Below are 18,310 nucleotides of genomic sequence, written 5' to 3'. Positions count from 1 at the left end.
GACAGCGGCGAGGGATAGATCGTGGCTTCACAATTAAAACATAATTGGCACCCAACTTTAACACCGAATTCACGACACAAAAATATGTAAGTGAGCTGATCAAAATTAATACAGTTAAACTCCAAATACACATACAGAGAAAAAATAAATAAGAATCCCTATAAATTATTTACACAAAATTAAAAAAATTTTAAAGCAATTGTAAAGGTTACTTATAGATAAAGTGAATTAATATCAGCCGTCCCTAAATAAAAATTTCTTTCGGACGCCAAGCACCCGGTTATTAATATAAAATTATAATAAACGATTCGGCCTTCCAATAACTTATGTTTAGTGTCAACTGATTAGTGGCCTTATGAGTTTTCCAGGCCCATATAGGGAAGCTAAAAAAAAACTTGACAGTGATAGTGAAGAAGAATTAATCCGTAGTTATCAACCAGCACGGGCACAAAATAACGCAGAAACCATGAACGCGGCACAAATAGAGGCGGTAATTCAGGCCGCATTAGCTAGCCAAGAACAGAGGCTCAGAGCCGAATTCGCGGGTCAGATCAATGCCGTTAATCTATATCTTCAGAGCTTGCGTATAGAAGCGCCAGAGGTAGAATCTTACCAGAGGGTAAAGGTAGTACCGGGAGCACCACAGTGCGATATACCATTACATATAGTGAAGTCAATTCCAGATTTTACTGGCGTACAAGATGAGTACGTGGCATGGAGGCAATCCGCCACCGATGCCCATGAATTATTCGAGTCTTACGAGGGCAGTTCCGCGCATTACCAAGCCGTTACTAGTATTAGAAACAAAATTAAGGGACCTGCGCGCGCGCTGCTAGTTTCTTATAATACAGTGCTTAATTTTAAAGCCATACTAGCTAGATTAGACTGCTCCTACGCAGATAAAACATCTTTGCGCCTATTACGGCAGGGACTTGAGTCGGTCCGCCAGGGCGACCAAACACTCATGCAGTATTACGATGAGGTCGAAAGAAAATTGACCCTCGTTACAAACAAAATTGTCGTGACACATGACGACGAAAGGGCTTTTTTACTCAATACAGAGGTTAGGGCTGACGCCCTACACGTATTCATTTCTGGTCTAAAAAAATCACTAAGGTCTGTTGTATTTCCAGCACAGCCAAAAGACCTGCCAGCAGCACTGGCGTTAGCTAGAGAATCTCAGGAACCTATGGATATTGATCCATCATATTCTAAATTCCGAAATCCTACGAGTTTTAGACAGGGAAACAACACTCAATACCAAAATTTGCAGACCCCAAAAAGACCAAACTCTTCGGAGAGAATGACTGGCCAAAGGCGCCAGCGGGCTAACCACGTTGAGCAAACTGCAAACGCGGAAGAAACTCAAGATTATGAAAACGCGGCCACAGCCGCATTAAGTGCAATTGATGATGACAGTGTCTCATTTGACAGTAACGACCTTGTCAATTTTTTAGAGGAAGGTCTCGCTTGCCCTTCATTGAGCGAGGGCTGGCGGGGAAAACTATAAAAATCCTCATAGACACTGGAGCGGCAAAGAGTTATGTAAAGCCCCTAAAGGAGCTGAAGAACATAATGCCTGTCGACTCCTCATTCACTGTGAGTTCCATTCATGGCTCCAGTAATATAAAAGAAAAATGCTTCATGCACATATTCAGCCTAAAGGCTCAATTTTTTTTACTCGATAATATCAACACTTTTGATGCCATAATAGGTTTCGACTTGCTAACGCAGGCCAGAGCGGGATTAGATTTACAAAACAGCGTAATCAGGTATGGAAACATATCTGAACAGCTCAAATACCACGAATTCGATAAAGTGAACTTCACAAAAATCGATGACTTAATAGTCCCAAATTCAGTGAAAGCTGAATTTAAAAAAATGATCCTTAAGAGGAAACAACCGTTTTCTCACTCCAACGAGGCGCTACCTTTTAACACCTCGATCATTGCCACAATTCGTACGGAGACTAACTAACCCGTATATTCCAAGCTATATCCCTACCCCATGGGAGCAGCAGATTTAACACAGAAATCAAACAGCTGCTAAAGGATGGCATTATCCGACCTTCTAGGTCGCCATTTAACAGTCCAACATGGGTTGTTGACAAAAAGGGACTTGATGCAGATGGCAACAAGAAAAAACGGCTGGTGATCGATTTCAGGAAACTGAATGAACGAACTATCGCCGACCGTTACCCTATGCCAAGTATTCCTATGATTCTAGCGAAGCTAGGAAATGCAAAATTTTTTAGTACCCTCGACCTAATATCGGGGTACCACCAGATTTATCTGGCTGAAAAAGACCGCGAAAAAACCGCTTTCTCCATAAACGGAGGAAAGTATGAATTTTGTCGTCTACCCTTTGGACTGAAAAATGCGGGAAGCATCTTTCAAAAAGCGATCGATGACGTACTACGTGATCAGATTGGAAGATTTGTTGCGTCTACGTAGACGACTTGATAATTTTCTCCGAAAACGCCGCCGACCACATTATACACATTGACACAGTCCTTCAATGCCTGTGCGAAGCCAACATGAGAGTGGCACCAAAGAAAACAAAATTTTTCAAAGAAAGTGTTGAATTTTTAGGTTTTATTGTTTTTCAAAAACAGACCCGGAAAAGGTAAAAACCATTCAGGAGTACACTGAACCAAAAAATTTGTTCAGCCTCAGGTCTTTTCTAGGGTTGGCTAGTTACTACAGAAGTTTTGTCAGGGACTTCGCTACCATAGCCAGACCACTTACCTCCATACTTAAGGGAGAGAATGGCACGGTTAATAAACACATGTCGAAAAAGGTGGCTATCGAATTTGATGAGTCCCAACGCAGAGCGTTCGAGCGCCTGCGAGACATTTTGTCATCAGAAGATGTGATACTAACGTATCCAGATTTTAAACTCCCTTTCGATTTGACCACCGATGCCTCAGCAAGCGGTATCGGTGCGGTACTTTCTCAAAAAGGCAGGCCAATCACAATGATATCTCGTACGTTGAAAGACTGTGAACTCAATTACGCAACCAACGAAAGAGAATTATTGGCAATTGTTTGGGCTATAGGAAAGCTACAAAACTACCTATATGGCACAAAAGAGATCAGGATTTTTACGGACCATCAACCTCTTACTTTCGCTGTATACGAGCGAAATACGAATGCTAAAATTAAACGATGGAAAGCATTCATCGAAGAACATAACGCCAAGGTGTTCTACAAACCCGGAAAAGAAAATTTTGTGGCCGATGCTTTGTCACGTCAAAATATAAACGCTATACAAAACGAACTCCCATCTGACGTAGCCGCTATTCACAGTGAACTTTCCTTAACCTACACGGTCGAATCTACCGATAAACCCCTGAACTGCTACAATCAAATAATCCTGGAGGAAGCAGAGCAGCCTTTACGGCGACACTTCATAGTTTTCGGGACCAAAAACCGATACATAACACAGGCCGACAAAATGTGACATGGGTCGGTGTCCAGGCCTGCCACCATTTTATTTCGATAAATGAGGCTTTTCTAAGCATAAGTTGCCACTACGCCTATAGTCCATCAGCTCTGGTATTTGCGGTATCTTTAATTTAAGAAAATCACAAATTTTCTTCGTCTTTTGGGATATATCTTCAAGAGTGGTCAACCAATTTTGGAAATCTTTTCGGAATTAAATAGTTACATGTCTGTTTTATACGGTCGTTTTGGAAAATTCAATTTAACTCAACCACAAGAGGAGGTGGGCGCATTCAAATTTTTAAAGTCACAGCAAAGTTTAAAAAACTTCATTTGTGAACAGCGTTTAAAAATTAAATAAAAATATTTTCTTCAACAATGCATTTTTGATCCAAAGACACCTTATGTCCTTACTGTTTAGGACACTCATCAGGTTTTTGTGAATTGTTTTGGAATTTTTAAAATTGTTTTTCTTACTTCCTTCACAGTGACGATTCACAAACAGTGCCCAAACCTGTCACTATTTTACGTAACGCATAACTATTTTTGAGCACAAGTGACCCTTGCTTTAAAAATATTTATACATGGGCGTAAGTTAAAAGCTGGAGGGGGATAACACTTCAGGCATTTCAGCCCCCAAAAATTAGTAGGCTACGCTCATGTGCTTATATTCAAAGCAAAACTACTTAGATCGTTTAGAAATATGTGATTTAAAATTGTGACAGGTTTGGGCACTGTTTGTGAATCGTCACTGTGAAGGAAGTAAGAAAAACAATTTTAAAAATTCCAAAACAATTCACAAAAACCTGATGAGTGTCCTAAACAGTAAGGACATAAGGTGTCTTTGGATCAAAAATGCATTGTTGAGGAAAATATTTTTATTTAATTTTTAAACGCTGTTCACAAATGAAGATTTTTAAACTTTGCTGTGACTTTAAAATTTTGAATGCGCCCACCTCCTCTTGTGGTTGAGTTAAATTGAATTTTCCAAAACGACCGTATAAAACAGACATGTAACTATTTAATTCCGAAAAGATTTCCAAAATTGGTTGACCACTCTTGAAGATATATCCCAAAAGACGAAGAAAATTTGTGATTTTCTTAAATTAAAGATACCGCAAATACCAGAGCTGATGGACTATAGGCGTAGTGGCAACTTATGCTTAGAAAAGCCTCATTTATCGAAATAAAATGGTGGCAGGCCTGGACACCGACCCATGTCACATTTTGTCGGCCTGTGTAATCCAATTCAATAACAGGGACTCGCTGTTCGGATTGGTCAAAGAGGTAGTAAACGTAGACGTTGTTAACGCCATTTACTGCGACCACTCCACACTAGCATGCATCCAACATTCCTTGGTGACCGAATTCCCAGCAACCAAGTTCTGGCATTGCAAAGAATTCGTGAATGACATCACGGATGCAAATGAACAAAAAGAAATAATTATCTGCGAACACAACCGCGCTCACAGGGCAGCCCAGGAATATGTTAAACATGTCCTTCAGGATTACTACTTTCCAAATATGTCCAAACTCGCCAACGAAGTGGTTGTAAACTGCAATGTAATCTTTTAACTTGGATTTCAAGTTATTTGAATGGGAGGACTCAGAGGGTTATAAATAAGAACGCTGTTTCTGAAATGATCCACGTGACATCTGGAGTGCCCCAGGATAGTCATCTGGGTCCTTGCCCTCTATCATAACAAATTATCGTATACTAATATATGCTGATGATGTTAAGCTTTGTTTGACATACAATAATATAGAGTCTGGTTTCGGCTTACAATCAGCCATTGATAATTTTCAGGTATGGTGTGAGTATAACCTCTTAAATTTGAACTGCCTGAAATGTAACGCAATGACCTTTCATAGGGTGACTCCAACGTTTATAAGTTATTTGCTTCAGAACTTGCCACTTGACCGTATGTATTCAGTAAATGATTTAGGCGTTCTTCTGGACCCGAAGCTTAAATTTGACTGCCACATAATGTCGACAGTCAATAAAGCTATGAGTGTTCTTGGGTTTATAAAGCGTTGGTCAAAAGAATTTGATGACCCTTATATAACCAAAATATTATTTACCTCCCTTGTCCGTCCTATATTGGAATATTTTTCTTCGGTTTGGAGCCCACAATACCAAGTCCACATTGAGAGGGTCGGTACAATAAAAATTTCTTATTTTTGCTCTTCGTAATTTGAACTGGGTTCAAAACGTAAGGCTACCTTCCTACCAGAGTAGATTATTATTGCTTAATTTACCAACACTTGCAAATCGTAGAATAATGCGTGGTACTATTTTTATGCAAAATCTTATAACAGGTGATATCAATTCTGTAGAACTGGTAAACCGTTTAACTTTTAATGTTCCCGTTAGACTAACACGAAATTAAACGAAATTGTTACGAACTGCTAATTTTTTTCTTTGGCAGTGCCGCTAGCTCAGTATTTTCTCAGGGCGGAGTCCCCCTACTGCCAAAGCTCGCAACATAAACATCGATTGCTACACGGTCTCACATCCCTAAACTATCGGTTATCACTAACAAACGAAACGTAAACAAAGCCAAATTAATACAATTGACGGAAAATATTGAACATTTTGGTGGCTTTAGATGGCTTAGCCAAGCACACCCACCCAACCAAGGATGCCCCGGAGGATTTCGCAGAGGCATTCTTGATCAGCCGGAGTCACTCCTCGCGCCTACGACAGCTCCATCTCCCCCACAGCGACAACTCGCTCACACATTTCGGTCTTCATTTACAATTTAATATTTGCGGTAAGTACAGTGTTTAAGTTTAACATTATTATCGTTGTTCTTGCATTAACTCATTTATCTTTCTTTCAGCCTAAAAAACCAAAGCTGGCCGCCGTCTTTAAATTTACGCGGTCAAAGCTGAGAAGTTAATCCTCCCGGAAAAGATTACAGGCGCCGCGGTAAATATGTTCCACCAGTCATGTATTGGTGGAACTCACAGTAATTCGAGGCGCAAGCAAGGACACTATTCGTGTGTCGGGTCACCTAATCCTGAGGAGCTCCTGGAGAAAAGAAGGGACAGGCCAAATATGTAAGTTCGCGCTGCAAAACTTCCCCGCCGAAAACTAAAACTCGCGACCTCTCTTACAGACAACAACGAGGACCAACCACGGCTTTCGGGTCTAAATCCTGATAAATTTATAAAGGAACACGGGAAGTATTTAGATTAATGTCGACAATGGTACATATGTAATTAACTATTATAATTCTTAGCCACTTTTGGTTTGGATAAAGGGGGATATTATACCCCGGGCAAGGGCTATTCCGCCGGAGGCAAGCGGCCGTAAAAGCTTGGAACGCCCCGAGGAACGGTGATGGCTGATGGAGATGGTTCGGCCGCTCACCGCCGCACGAATTGACGCCGGATGGCCCCAAAAGCGAGTGGGACTGATATCCCGGAACGGACTCACCGGGGATTATAGTTCGGCGTTGGCGGCGTCTGGTAAAGCCAAAGTAAACTGGTACGAATCCACTGGTCCAAGTTCATCCAGGTAGGTTAAGTGGAAATCCGGGACCTCACCACGCCAGGCTCTCGGATCCGGGTAAGGGTGCGTATGGGTTGTAGGAGGATTCCCAAAATTAACCTCCAAAATAAATCTTCCGAAATAAATCTTCTGGGGCCCTTGGTGTTGGGACCCCGGTTGCCCTACAGAAAATTACACTGTGCAGCATTTTTAGTGCTTTTTAAATTTACCTCGATGGATGCTATATTTTTGGATTTGTTACGAATTCCCAAGTTAAACTGCGTTTTCCAAAAGGTTCCCCGACGCAAGGATTCTTAGCAAAAGGACCTCAAAGTTCGAAAAATGCTGAAATAGGCCAACTTTGCGGAGGTCTCAGAGGCAAATGGATGCATGGTTCAATTCAATGTTAAAGTTTTTTAAAAGTTACACTATTTATCTTTCAAACCCCATACTTAAAATAATTTTAGGATTTTTTTAAGGCAGAAATAAACCCCAGAAAACATAGTCAAAAAACTTAAAAACATACAGCTGCGGTCAAAATAGTAGTAGTGTTGCCGTCCTGTGTATTTAAAAGTTTGACAACATATCAAGTAAAAGCTTAGATTGGCTATCTGAGCGCGCCATTTTGACAACGAAAAATGAAAGAGCAACTACTATTAATAATTTATTGCTAAACTCATTTGATGGTTTAGAAGTCTCCTATAAATCGGTCGACCTGATGCTGATAATGATGTTCATTACCCTTTTGAATTTTTAAATTCTTTGAATCCTCCAGGAATTCCTCAGCATAATCTGTCTCTTAGGATTGGAGCACACGTAATGTTATTTCGAAATTTAAGTCCCCCAACGTTATGCAATGGGACACGATTGCAGATAAAAGGTCTTCATAAGAATGTAATTGAAGCAACAGTATTTACGGGATGCGCGAAGGGGGAAACAGTGTTTCTACCCAGCATCCCATTAATACCATCCAGTCTGCCGTTTCAGTTTAAAAGGCTACAATTGCCTCAAAAAGTTTGCTTTGCAATAACTATAAATAAATCGCAGGGGCAGACTTTGAAGCTGGCTGGACTAGATCTTAGAGAAGATTGCTTCTCTCATGGACAATTTTATGTCGCATGCTCTAGAGTTAGCTCTGCCAGTAGCCTTATTATTCTCTCTCCTAAAGGATCTTCTAAAAATGATGTTTACACAGAGGTTTTAAAGTAATCTATTAATTAACATTATTAAACCAGAAAGTTTCAGTGGAATAGGTCTAATTGTAATTGTGGTGTGGAAATGGGAAAGTCTTGACAACCGTACTCAAAACTAATTTAAGCGAAAAAATGCTTAAAAAAAATTTTTTTTGTTGGGCCTTACTATCGAGCCACTATTAATGGCACTATCGACACTATCGATGGTTTAAAATAAACTATCGCCGACTATCGATGGCGCCCACTATCTATAGTTCTCCACCTCTAACAAGAATATGACTGCACAAATTTTGCCAATTTTGCGAACAAGCTAAGGCTAGAAATCCAAAAGTTAAATCACTCGTTGACAGGGATAGGTAGTGCAGAAACTAAAACGTCGGGCCAAGTAAGAGCCACATTTAAATCCCGAGTGACCAATTTTGTTGCAACTGATGAGTTCAGCGTATTCTGAAAAATCGCTAAGTATAATCCAGGAACTGCAGCGGGTGGGTTTCAAATCCCAGAAGAAATAAAGCTGGCCGACCCGTCCTATTACTCAGCAGAGGAAATTCATATGCTAATTGGAGTAAATCTATTCTTTAAGCTCAAAGTAGCAGGGAAAGCTAAAATGGCCTGTAGTATGAACATATATTGAATACCCACTGTACCGTAAGTACTTAAAGGGTACGAGTAGAGTTTAAAATCAGCTCTGAGCTTAAGCTTGAGTTGTTTGTTTGTGTGTAAGAGCTCCTCCCATGAGCCTATGATTCCAAGAGCCCTTTCAAGCAGTTTGGCTCAAGTAGCTCATGTCAAAAAAAAAAACCGAACAAACAGCTCACGTTGTTCGAACAGAAATAGCTCCAACCCAGCGGCGAAAATTGCCATTACAAAATGGATTACGAATGCATTACTTCTCCTCTCGTAATAGAGAAACAATGGATTACAACATGGATTACTTTGCCATAGGCATGGCCGCCTTGTAATGTGGTCGGGAGACAATTTGCATTACTAGTAATGGGAAAAGTATGCTAGGGCCGAATCACCTTCGGGTCTCCATTACGAATTCAATATACTTTTCCGAAATTATAATGCAAAATGTAGACGGACTAGAGAAAATTCAACATACAATTTGAAAAACGTATGCTGAGTTGTAATGCATGTTCATTTATGAAAACAAAAAATATTCTTTCCTCATGTAGGAATTGAACATGGGTATTATTGTATAATGGATGGAAAGGCTAACCGCTCGGCCATTGTCTGTGCTTTTTTTAGTTCGTCAAACTATATTTAGAATGCATGCTGTTATTATTAAAGTTCCGAAGCTCAAACGTGAGGGAGGGGAAACGAAAAACGAACACATAGACAATAATTTTTATGTGTGTTTGTGATTTTTGACGAAGGGAAATCGTTAGCGAACGAAAAAACGAAGTCATAGGAGCCCTGATTATAACTTCTCTAACGAAAAGCAGCGATAGTAATCGGTTACATTTTCTTTACATGTAATGCATTTTTTCTCCAGACCCCATTCGCCTGTTCGCCGCTGGGAAGGGCTTAATGTCAATTCCATTTTATTTACAAAAAGAGAAAACGATTATAAGAGAATCAAGGCCGACCGCCAGGACTTTTTTTTAGCAAACTCTTAAGAAATCGCGGTCCATATAGGGTCATTTTTTTTAGCGATTCTTGGGGGGAGAAATGTTTTATTATTCACTAGAAGAAGCAGCAAAATAATTATCCTCGGTGGACCGCGATTTCTTAAGAATCAACAAAAAGAAGAGACGGTTACAAGAAAACTATGGTCGACAAGCCATTTTTGTTTGGCAAACTGTTAAAAAAAATTGCGGTCCATCGAGGGTAGCTATTTATTTTTAGCGATTCTTGGGCGGAGACACGTTTCATTATTTTTTAATTTTTAACAAAGATAATTGTTGAAGAGGACAACATATTAAATCGAGTTGATCTTAAGATATTGCGGTTGCATAAAAAGCCACAAAAATGCTTCATCCAAATTAAAGCAAAATAAAAAATAAAAGGTTTTTTCAGCTCTGGTCGAAAAACTGAGCTACTCGAGCCCATAATTCCATGAGCTTATGATTCCATGAGCCCTTTGTTTTCGAACTGCCGCCGCCTGCGAGCAGCGCAGCTACGAGACTTAGCCTTAACCTGACTTAAATAATATTGTAAAAGAACAGAGATACTTCGATCGTTGGAGCGGCACCATTGCTGCTCCGACTTAACTGAATTAAACCAAATAAATACAAACAAGACTTTTTTAATAAACAAATTGGAACTACTGGAGAAATATATTTCATGGCGACCGTGACTAGAGTCACAAGGAGCAGCGGATCGGGAGGATTGTGGCAGTAATACAGGAGGAATATATTTCATACAAGGCACTATGGGCAAAAAGTCAGAAATTAACGCATAAAGTTGAAGTTGTTATCATTTTAATATACAACATTGAATGTATTTTCCAATTAGGAATATTCTGGATAAAGGCCTCTTTACACCCCAGTAGGAATTTTTTAAATGGAATTTTTCTTATTTCATGTCTGTTTACATTTCCTGTTATCATTCTGAAACGTACTTGCCCTGCCAAATTCGTTCTATCAAATTTAAACGGAAAAAACGATTTGTATTCTTTTAGAATGGATGATGAGTGGTACGTATTTAGATACATTCTGAGCGCAATAATCTCGATGGCAACTTATACACTACTGTCTTCATTTTAGTGTACTATTACTGCAACTTGCAATTAATAATCTGGCTATCGCGGCGTTGTTGAAAAAAAAACGTGAAAAAAACCAAAGAAGCAAACGCAAGTGCTGGGTCAATCCCTATCTTAAGGATCGAAACACAAAAGGCAGATTCGCTAAGGACTTTGTCGATATGATCAATAACCCACCAGTGTTCTTGGAAAATTTCCGAATGTCTTATGAAAATTTTATGAATATTTTTTCGAAAATTGAGAAGCATTTGCAGCCACTACGGGAAACTCGAGCTGACGCGATACCACCTCTAACCAAATTCGCAATCGTGATGGAATATTTTGCATCTGGAGATATCCAAAGACATGTAACATCAACATATCGCATTAGCAAGGCCAGTATGAGTGGTATTGTCATTGCTGTTAGTGAGGTGGATATGCATGCAACGAACTCTCATTTGTCAACCAAAGACAGCACAAAAGGTTACTACGGCATGCTGCTTACTTCATAATTTTTTAATAAGAAATGCCACAGTTGATTACATAGGCGGTTTTGAGGAACAATCAATTGAACACAACAATTTAACATCGCTGCAGCCATATATTGGCAGGCCAAATGATTATGGCAAGATGATTAGAAACCAGTTATGTGCTCATATAAATTCAAACGCAGGCGCCGTACCATGGCAGAACAGGGCAGCCTTTGTCCAAGAAACCAATGAATGAGAAACGTTCCACATATAAAATAAAGAAGACACAATTTTAATTTTTATTATTTTTTTATTTTTGGCAGCACGATCTTTTTTTCCAATTTCAGCTATTGCTGCCGTCACCTTCACCTGCACTTGTTGTAGGGCCTCCTCGGAAAAGTCCTCCATCATCTTGTCCCAAAAAGAAAACATTTCGACATTTTTTAGGGATCCAGTTGTCTTGTTGTCTTGCTTGGTCTGAACCACCGATATGAGGTCCTTCGCTGACTTGAGCAGTTCTCCAATTTCGGTTCCTATTGGGTCACTGTTTTTCTTCTTCTTTGGTCTCTGCGATTTGTCCGATCACAATCAATAAAGAATAAATAGGAATTTTATGAAGCTTACATAATCATACGAAGCCTCCTCAGTGTCCTCTTCCGGGCTATCACAACCACGTTTTTCTGAAGTGGATGGGGCGTGCACAGAAGCAAATGTCCTGAAAAAATAATATTAATAACAATGGTTTCAGTTTGTGTAACTTACTTTCTTTTGTGAGACAGCCCCTGCAGAAATGACATATGCTCTGCCATCTCCCAGTCTATCTCGGGGCCCGTCTTTTCGGATTCGACTAGGTTTATATTCTTTGAGCCACCAGCGCTACCACTTTTTAGAATCTGTGTTGCTTTCTTCTTCGTGTGATATCGAAGGCTATCACGAAGTGAAAGCCAGGTTGACTTGACCTCGTTGACTGCAAAGTAATGTTTAATGATCACATCCAATTTTTATTGATATAAAAATTCCTCACCTTCTTTGTTGGTGGCAGCACTAACGGCTGCCCAAGCACTTCTAACAGCATTATTATTGCTATGGTTCTTGTTGGTTAAGTCCCATATCTCCGGGCGTGATTTTACTTCTTCTATCAGTTGAATGGTTTCCTCGCGGCTGATGCTTTGATTCCTCTTTTTGTTTTTTCTTGCTCCCGACATTTTTCAAACTCATAAACACTTTGACAGGAAAGGGAATGAACACCATAAATTTCATATGTACTCTCATGGAATATGTACCCACTCACATATTCCAATCGAGTCAAATGTAATGATATTAACAGATCGAATTTCTGTTACTGTCGAACAAATGTTAAATTTTACAAGGGCTTGATTTATAAAAATGCAACCGTAAAAATTAATAAACATTGCATCTATCATGTGGCTTTTTCGTAAAAGTAAAAACAATTTGTAAATATGGAAAATAATCGTACAGGTATGTGGATTAAACTTTGCGTGGTAGTTTCTAGATGTTCTATGTGTTTTGTTGTGTCTGTTCAATTGTTGTTCGTGTATTTTTATAACTAAAATTTAACAACTGTAGCTGTGTTCCGTGAAGTGTAATTTTTTTGCCGCGCGCTCCTGCGAGCAACTAAAAATGGTATGTTCTTCGTATAAATATATAGATTAGTACCTTTATAATTTCCTTTGCCCGTTTTTGCCCCTTTTCGAAAAAAATGAAATGTTGCATCCGAATATGAGTTTTGCCGCTTAACATGGCTGGAGATTTGGGAGAGCAATGGACGCGACGCCTCTGCCTTAAAGAAGTGGATTTTAGAAAAATTAAATGTGAATGAACTTCATTCAATGAAGTCACAGGTTAACGAAATCGAGGAAAAAGTTAACACGTTCATATCACACATCAAAAAATATTTGCCTAAATGCAACCGAGTGTTGTCTAGATTTAAGGCTCAGCACTCATCATGGCTTTCGCAGACAATTATTATAACCATTGAGTAACAGCTTACGGGAAGGCCAAAACTAAGTTATGAACAGGCTGGAATACCTTTAAAATAAAAGTGAGCAAACGATCTTTATCAGAAATAGATTCAACAGATCTCTTATTACATGCGGCTTTTGTTTTAGCGAAGAAGGCTAGAGAGGATAATTTGCTTAATGCATTAAAAGGTGTCAGAGAACAACAGACGGGCAACGCGACTGGAACTTTGAAATCTCTGGTGATTATTTAACTTACCCCTGATGAAGAATTGGCACTTTTGTTGGAAAAAGGACTTACAAAATGTGGATTTGGACTGTGGCGATGATTCTGATCAAAACCTAAATATAATACTTGATGATGAAGAGAAAGAGACATATCTGTTATGCCAAATTTGAAACATCTAGCTTTAAAATTAGACTTTATGCGTAAATTTCTGACTATTTGCCCATTGTGCAAGGAGGATTTACAAAATAAAAACACTTCTGAGTGAGTAGAGTGTGCGTGATGGTACATGGAGGTCAGAAAAATAAAATTAACAAAAGAATAGCCCGCATAAAGTGGCTGCTATTTGCTCAATCAACACCGCCCCCATTGACGACGGCGCAAAAACTTTATAATGAGCTTGAATTTTTAAGGGAAACCCTCCAAAATAGAGTACCACAAGTCACAACTCACTCAGCAAACCAAATACAAATTATAAATCAAAAACTAATAACGAAACCAAATATTCCCAAGCCATTGCCAAAACGACCACCAGCCTGCCCGACCGACTGCCCCGGACCTCTCAACTCTGCGGAATGCAATTCCGCATGCACGAAACCGAAGACCAGTGCGAGGACCAGCGCCGGTACCGCCTAAGCCAATAGGCCCAGGACAGCAGCAGCAGTTATTAAGCGTGGGAGGCACGACCTGCGCCCTCGATGGAGCGTCAGCATAGCCAAACCGGCGACGACCAGCTGACGTAGAAGGAAGAAAGAGAAACCAACCAAGCTGAACACAAAATTTATTTTACTCATGCACTGCGTTGCATAATTTTTTTTGATTGCACTACGATGCATATTTATACCCTTGTAGAGGGTATTATAATTTCAGTCAGATGTTTGCAACGCAGTGAAGGAGACGTTTCCGACCACATAAAGTATATATATTCTTGATCAGCACCAATAGCCGAGTCTATCTATCCATGTCCGTCTGTCCGTCTGTCCGTTTCTATGCGAACTAGTCTCTCAGTTTTAAAGCTATCGCGATGAAACTTTCCCAAAAGTCTTCTTTCTATTGCAGGTAGTACATATGTCGGAGCGAGCCGGATCGGACCACTATATCTTAAGGCTCCCATAGGAATATTCATTCAAATATAAGAAAATTCATTGTAACTTTGTAGGAAGTAGGCGTTTTGATTCTTGACTACTTAAAAACAAAATTTAAATAAATAGAAACGCTGAATCTGGAATCCCTGGAACTGCACCGAGTGAGCATTCTTTTATCTACAAGTGTATATAAGCTTCGGCTGGCCGAAGGTAGCTTCCTTTCCTGTTTTTTTATATAATATAATATTTTGTAAAATTGAGCGGAACTTTTTCTGCCCGATTGGACGGTACTAGGTAGGAAGTTTGTTAATTTAAATGCACAGTAATGCGATTAGAAAGGTTCAATAGAAGATCATAATAATTTTAATACAACACTTTACACACATAAGATAAAAGTATATGCAAAACCCAGCAAAATGACTTTGGACATAAAAACAGTGGATTCCACTGCCAATGTCATCTACAAGGTAGAATCTAGCAACATCAATCTATATTGGGTATATGTACTCCTGATAATCATTGTTTTTATCATGTGCGCCACTTTATTTCCCAAAATTTACAAGCTGCATAATAATTGTCTGAAAAAAAAATATATGAGACGGGGAAATGACCTGGATAAAATATAAGAAGCAAAATAAATAAAAAAGAAGTCTGATGCTAAGTCTGAAAATTTAACAAGTTTCATTGATGCTTTACAAATAATAGAATCAATAAAAGGCGAGAACGAAGAATTAGCTGTTTCCATAATTAAAACAAAGCTAAAAGGTGTCGCCAGAAATCTAATCGGTAATGAAACAACAATTACTGAAGTGATATCCAGACTAAGAGGCAACGTCAAAGGCGAAACTGTAGAAATATTATCAGCGAAGCTGATGAACCTACAGCAGCGCAATAAAACTGCTAACCAATATACACAAAAAATTGAGCAGATAACGAAAGCCTTAGAAGGTGCATATATAACAGATGGTTTACCTTTAGAGCTAGCCAGAAGTTATTCCACGCAGCATGCAGTCAAGGCAATGACTAAAAATTGCACAATCGATAAGGTAAAACTTATCATGCAAGCTGGCACCTTTAGTACCTCGAACAATGGAAATAACCAAAGCAATGTCAGAATTACCCAAAACGCTAACCAAAACCCATCGGAAAACTCCCAAAGCCCTTTAAATACTTCAAAAATAAAAGAAGTCGGAGTTCACACCATTAACCTCAGCCAAAATATATTCGTTTCATTTTTCAATGCAGCAAAACATACAAGATGATTACATCATAGACATAAAAGGCATAAGTCAAGAAATAACTAAATCGCAAGGTTTAGCCTCTATGGAGGTACAGACAACTAAATATATAATTCCACAATTCACATTTCCCTATTCCATGCGATGGAATATTAGGCATCGACTTTATGAAAAAATACAACTGTCAATTAGACTTCAAGCCATCTTATCTGGCTTATAATTGGACCCAATAATTTAAAATTTTCAATTAATGTACCAATAGCTCATAGTTCTGGCAATAATTCAATACTTCTGCCAGCAAGATCCCAAGTTATTTGGAAAATTGAACTTTATTCAAAAGAAGACAGTTAATTCCAAATCAGGAAATTCAGCATGGTATTTACATTGCAAATACCATAGCAACATCCAATAATGCCTTCATAAGACTAATAAACACAACAAATACCGACCAAGTAGTCAGTGCAGGTAACCTAACATATGAATCACTTTCGAACTACGATGTAGTCAACATAAATCCAGACAATAGAAAAAAAATCCGTACTATCACAACTTTCAAAAAACTTCCCTCCACAGTTCATGTCACAGCTTTCTAGCTTATGCACCCAGTATAGCAATATATTCGGATTGGAAACCGAATCAATACCCACAAATAATTTTTATAAACAGAAACTGAGATTAAAAGATTATGAACAAGTCTATATAAAGAACTATCGAAGCTCACATAGTCAGATGAACGAAATACAAAAGCAAGTAGGAAAATTAATCTCTGACGGTGTTGTCGAACCGTCAGTATCCGAATATAATACCCCTTTGTTACTTGTTCCTACACACAAAAAAATTTGCTTCGTAAAATTGACCAACAAAGATAGTTACATAACTATTAAAATAGTTACGTGTATTTTGTTTTTGCTTTGGGTTTGTGTCTTTGCTAATTGTGTGTATTTTGTTGTTGTGAAATGACTATTTACTTAGTAGAATGGACAATTTTGCTGGTTGGGGCCTGTTTGACAATTATTACAGTTGATTTTACCAAGTTTTTTTTTTTGTGTAAGAAATCATCCCCCGGTTCAAATGTAAAGAAATGGCGATTAGTAATCGACTACCGCCAGATTAATAAAAAAATTACTATCTGATAAATTCCCATTACCTAGAATTGATGATATTTTAGATCAACTAGGTCGAGCAAAATACTTTTCATGTCTTGACTTAATGTCAGGATTCCATCAAATTGAACTATAAAAAGGTTTAAGAGATATAACTTCGTTTTCAACGAGCAACGGCTCATATCGCTTCACGCGATTACCCTTCGGATTAGAAACAGCTCCTAATTCGTTTCAGAGAATGATGACTATTGCGTTCTCTGATCTAGAACCTTCTCAAGCATTCCTTTATATGGATGACTTAATAGAAATTGGTTGTTCGGAAAAACATATGCTTAAGAACCTAACAGATGTTTTTGGGAAATGTAGGAAATACAACCTAAAGTTACATCCAAAAAAATGTTCATTTTTTATGCATGAAGTGACTTTTCTACACACAAAAAAATTTGCTTGGTAAAATTGACCAACAAAGACAGTTACGTAACTATTAAAATAGTTACGTGTATTTTGTTTTTGCTTTGGGTTTGTGTCTTTGCTAATGGTGTGTATTTTGTTGTTGTGAAATGACTATTTACTTAGTAGAATTGACAATTTTGCTGGTTGGGGCCTGTTTGACAATTATTACAGTTGATTTTACCAAGTTTTTTTTTTGTGTGTAGGTGATAAATGCACTGATAAAGGAATACTTCCAGATGACAAGAAATACGATGTCATTATGAACTACCCAGTTCCGCACGACGCGGACAGTGCTAGACGTTTCATAGCATTCTGTAACTATTTTAGACGTTTTATAAAAAATTTCGCCAAATATTCACGGCACATAACAAGATTATGTAAAAAGAATGTTCCTTTTAAATGGACGGATGAGTGTGAAAATGTATTTCAATACTTAAAAACAAAACTTATGGAACCTACCTTGCTACTATATCCCGATTTTATTAAAGAATTCTGTATAATAACAGATGCAAGTAAGGAAGCATGTAGAGCGGTTTTAACTCAAAACCATAATGGTCTCCAACTTCCCATTACATACGCATCAGGAGCATTTACAAAAGGTGAGAGTAACAAATGTACTACTGAGCAGGAATTAGCTGCAATTCATTGGGCGGAAAACATTTCTTAATAAAAACAGACCATAGATCTTTAATACACCTTTTCTCAATGATCAATCCCACTTCTAAACTGAAGGTAGCTTCCTTTCCTGTTTTTTTATATAATATAATATTTTGTAAAATTGAGCGGAACTTTTTCTGCCCGATTGGACGGTACTAGGTAGGAAGTTTGTTAATTTAAATGCACAGTAATGCGATTAGAAAGGTTCAATAGAAGATCATAATAATTTTAATACAACACTTTACACACATAAGATAAAAGTATATGCAAAACCCAGCAAA

The 18,310-nt window shown here is 38.4% G+C and overlaps 1 protein-coding gene and 1 long non-coding RNA gene across 2 annotated transcripts; one reads left to right on the top strand and one right to left on the bottom strand.

Annotated features, from left to right (window-relative positions):
• The first annotated feature begins 5,986 nt into the window (after positions 1-5,986).
• On the top strand, positions 5,987-7,067 carry LOC138912024 (uncharacterized). Its single transcript, XR_011417659.1, has 3 exons — positions 5,987-6,217; positions 6,287-6,506; positions 6,566-7,067. It is a non-coding gene; the product is annotated as an uncharacterized lncRNA (long non-coding RNA).
• Positions 7,068-11,465: 4,398 nt separating this feature from the next.
• Positions 11,466-12,618, bottom strand: LOC138911882 (uncharacterized). The gene is made up of 5 exons (XM_070211487.1): positions 12,313-12,618; positions 12,051-12,255; positions 11,913-12,003; positions 11,658-11,855; positions 11,466-11,519 (listed from the first exon to the last, which is right to left on the bottom strand). The coding sequence occupies exons 1-5, from the start codon at positions 12,491-12,493 to the stop codon at positions 11,472-11,474; spliced, it is 723 nt and encodes a 240-aa protein (XP_070067588.1). The 5' UTR covers positions 12,494-12,618; the 3' UTR covers positions 11,466-11,471.
• Between the last annotated feature and the right edge of the window lie 5,692 nt (positions 12,619-18,310).

This window comes from Drosophila takahashii, chromosome 2L (assembly GCF_030179915.1).
Source record: "Drosophila takahashii strain IR98-3 E-12201 chromosome 2L, DtakHiC1v2, whole genome shotgun sequence".
Taxonomy (NCBI): domain Eukaryota; kingdom Metazoa; phylum Arthropoda; class Insecta; order Diptera; family Drosophilidae; genus Drosophila; species Drosophila takahashii.
The sequence above is the reverse complement of the archived record's forward strand: the minus strand, read 5'-3'. Positions and strand labels throughout refer to the sequence as shown.

What these genes read in the sequence shown, in the direction of transcription:
- LOC138911882 (XM_070211487.1), bottom strand. Translation starts at nt 12,493, where the DNA reads ATGTCGGGAGCAAGAAAAAACAAAAAGAGGAATCAAAGCATCAGCCGC. An exon ending in TGCTGCCACCAACAAAGAAG is followed by an intron (nt 12,256 to 12,312) that starts GTGAGGAATTTT and finishes ATTACTTTGCAG; the next exon opens with TCAACGAGGTCAAGTCAACC. An exon ending in AGGCCCTACAACAAGTGCAG is followed by an intron (nt 11,520 to 11,657) that starts GTGAAGGTGACG and finishes TCTTGGACAAAG; the next exon opens with GCTGCCCTGTTCTGCCATGG.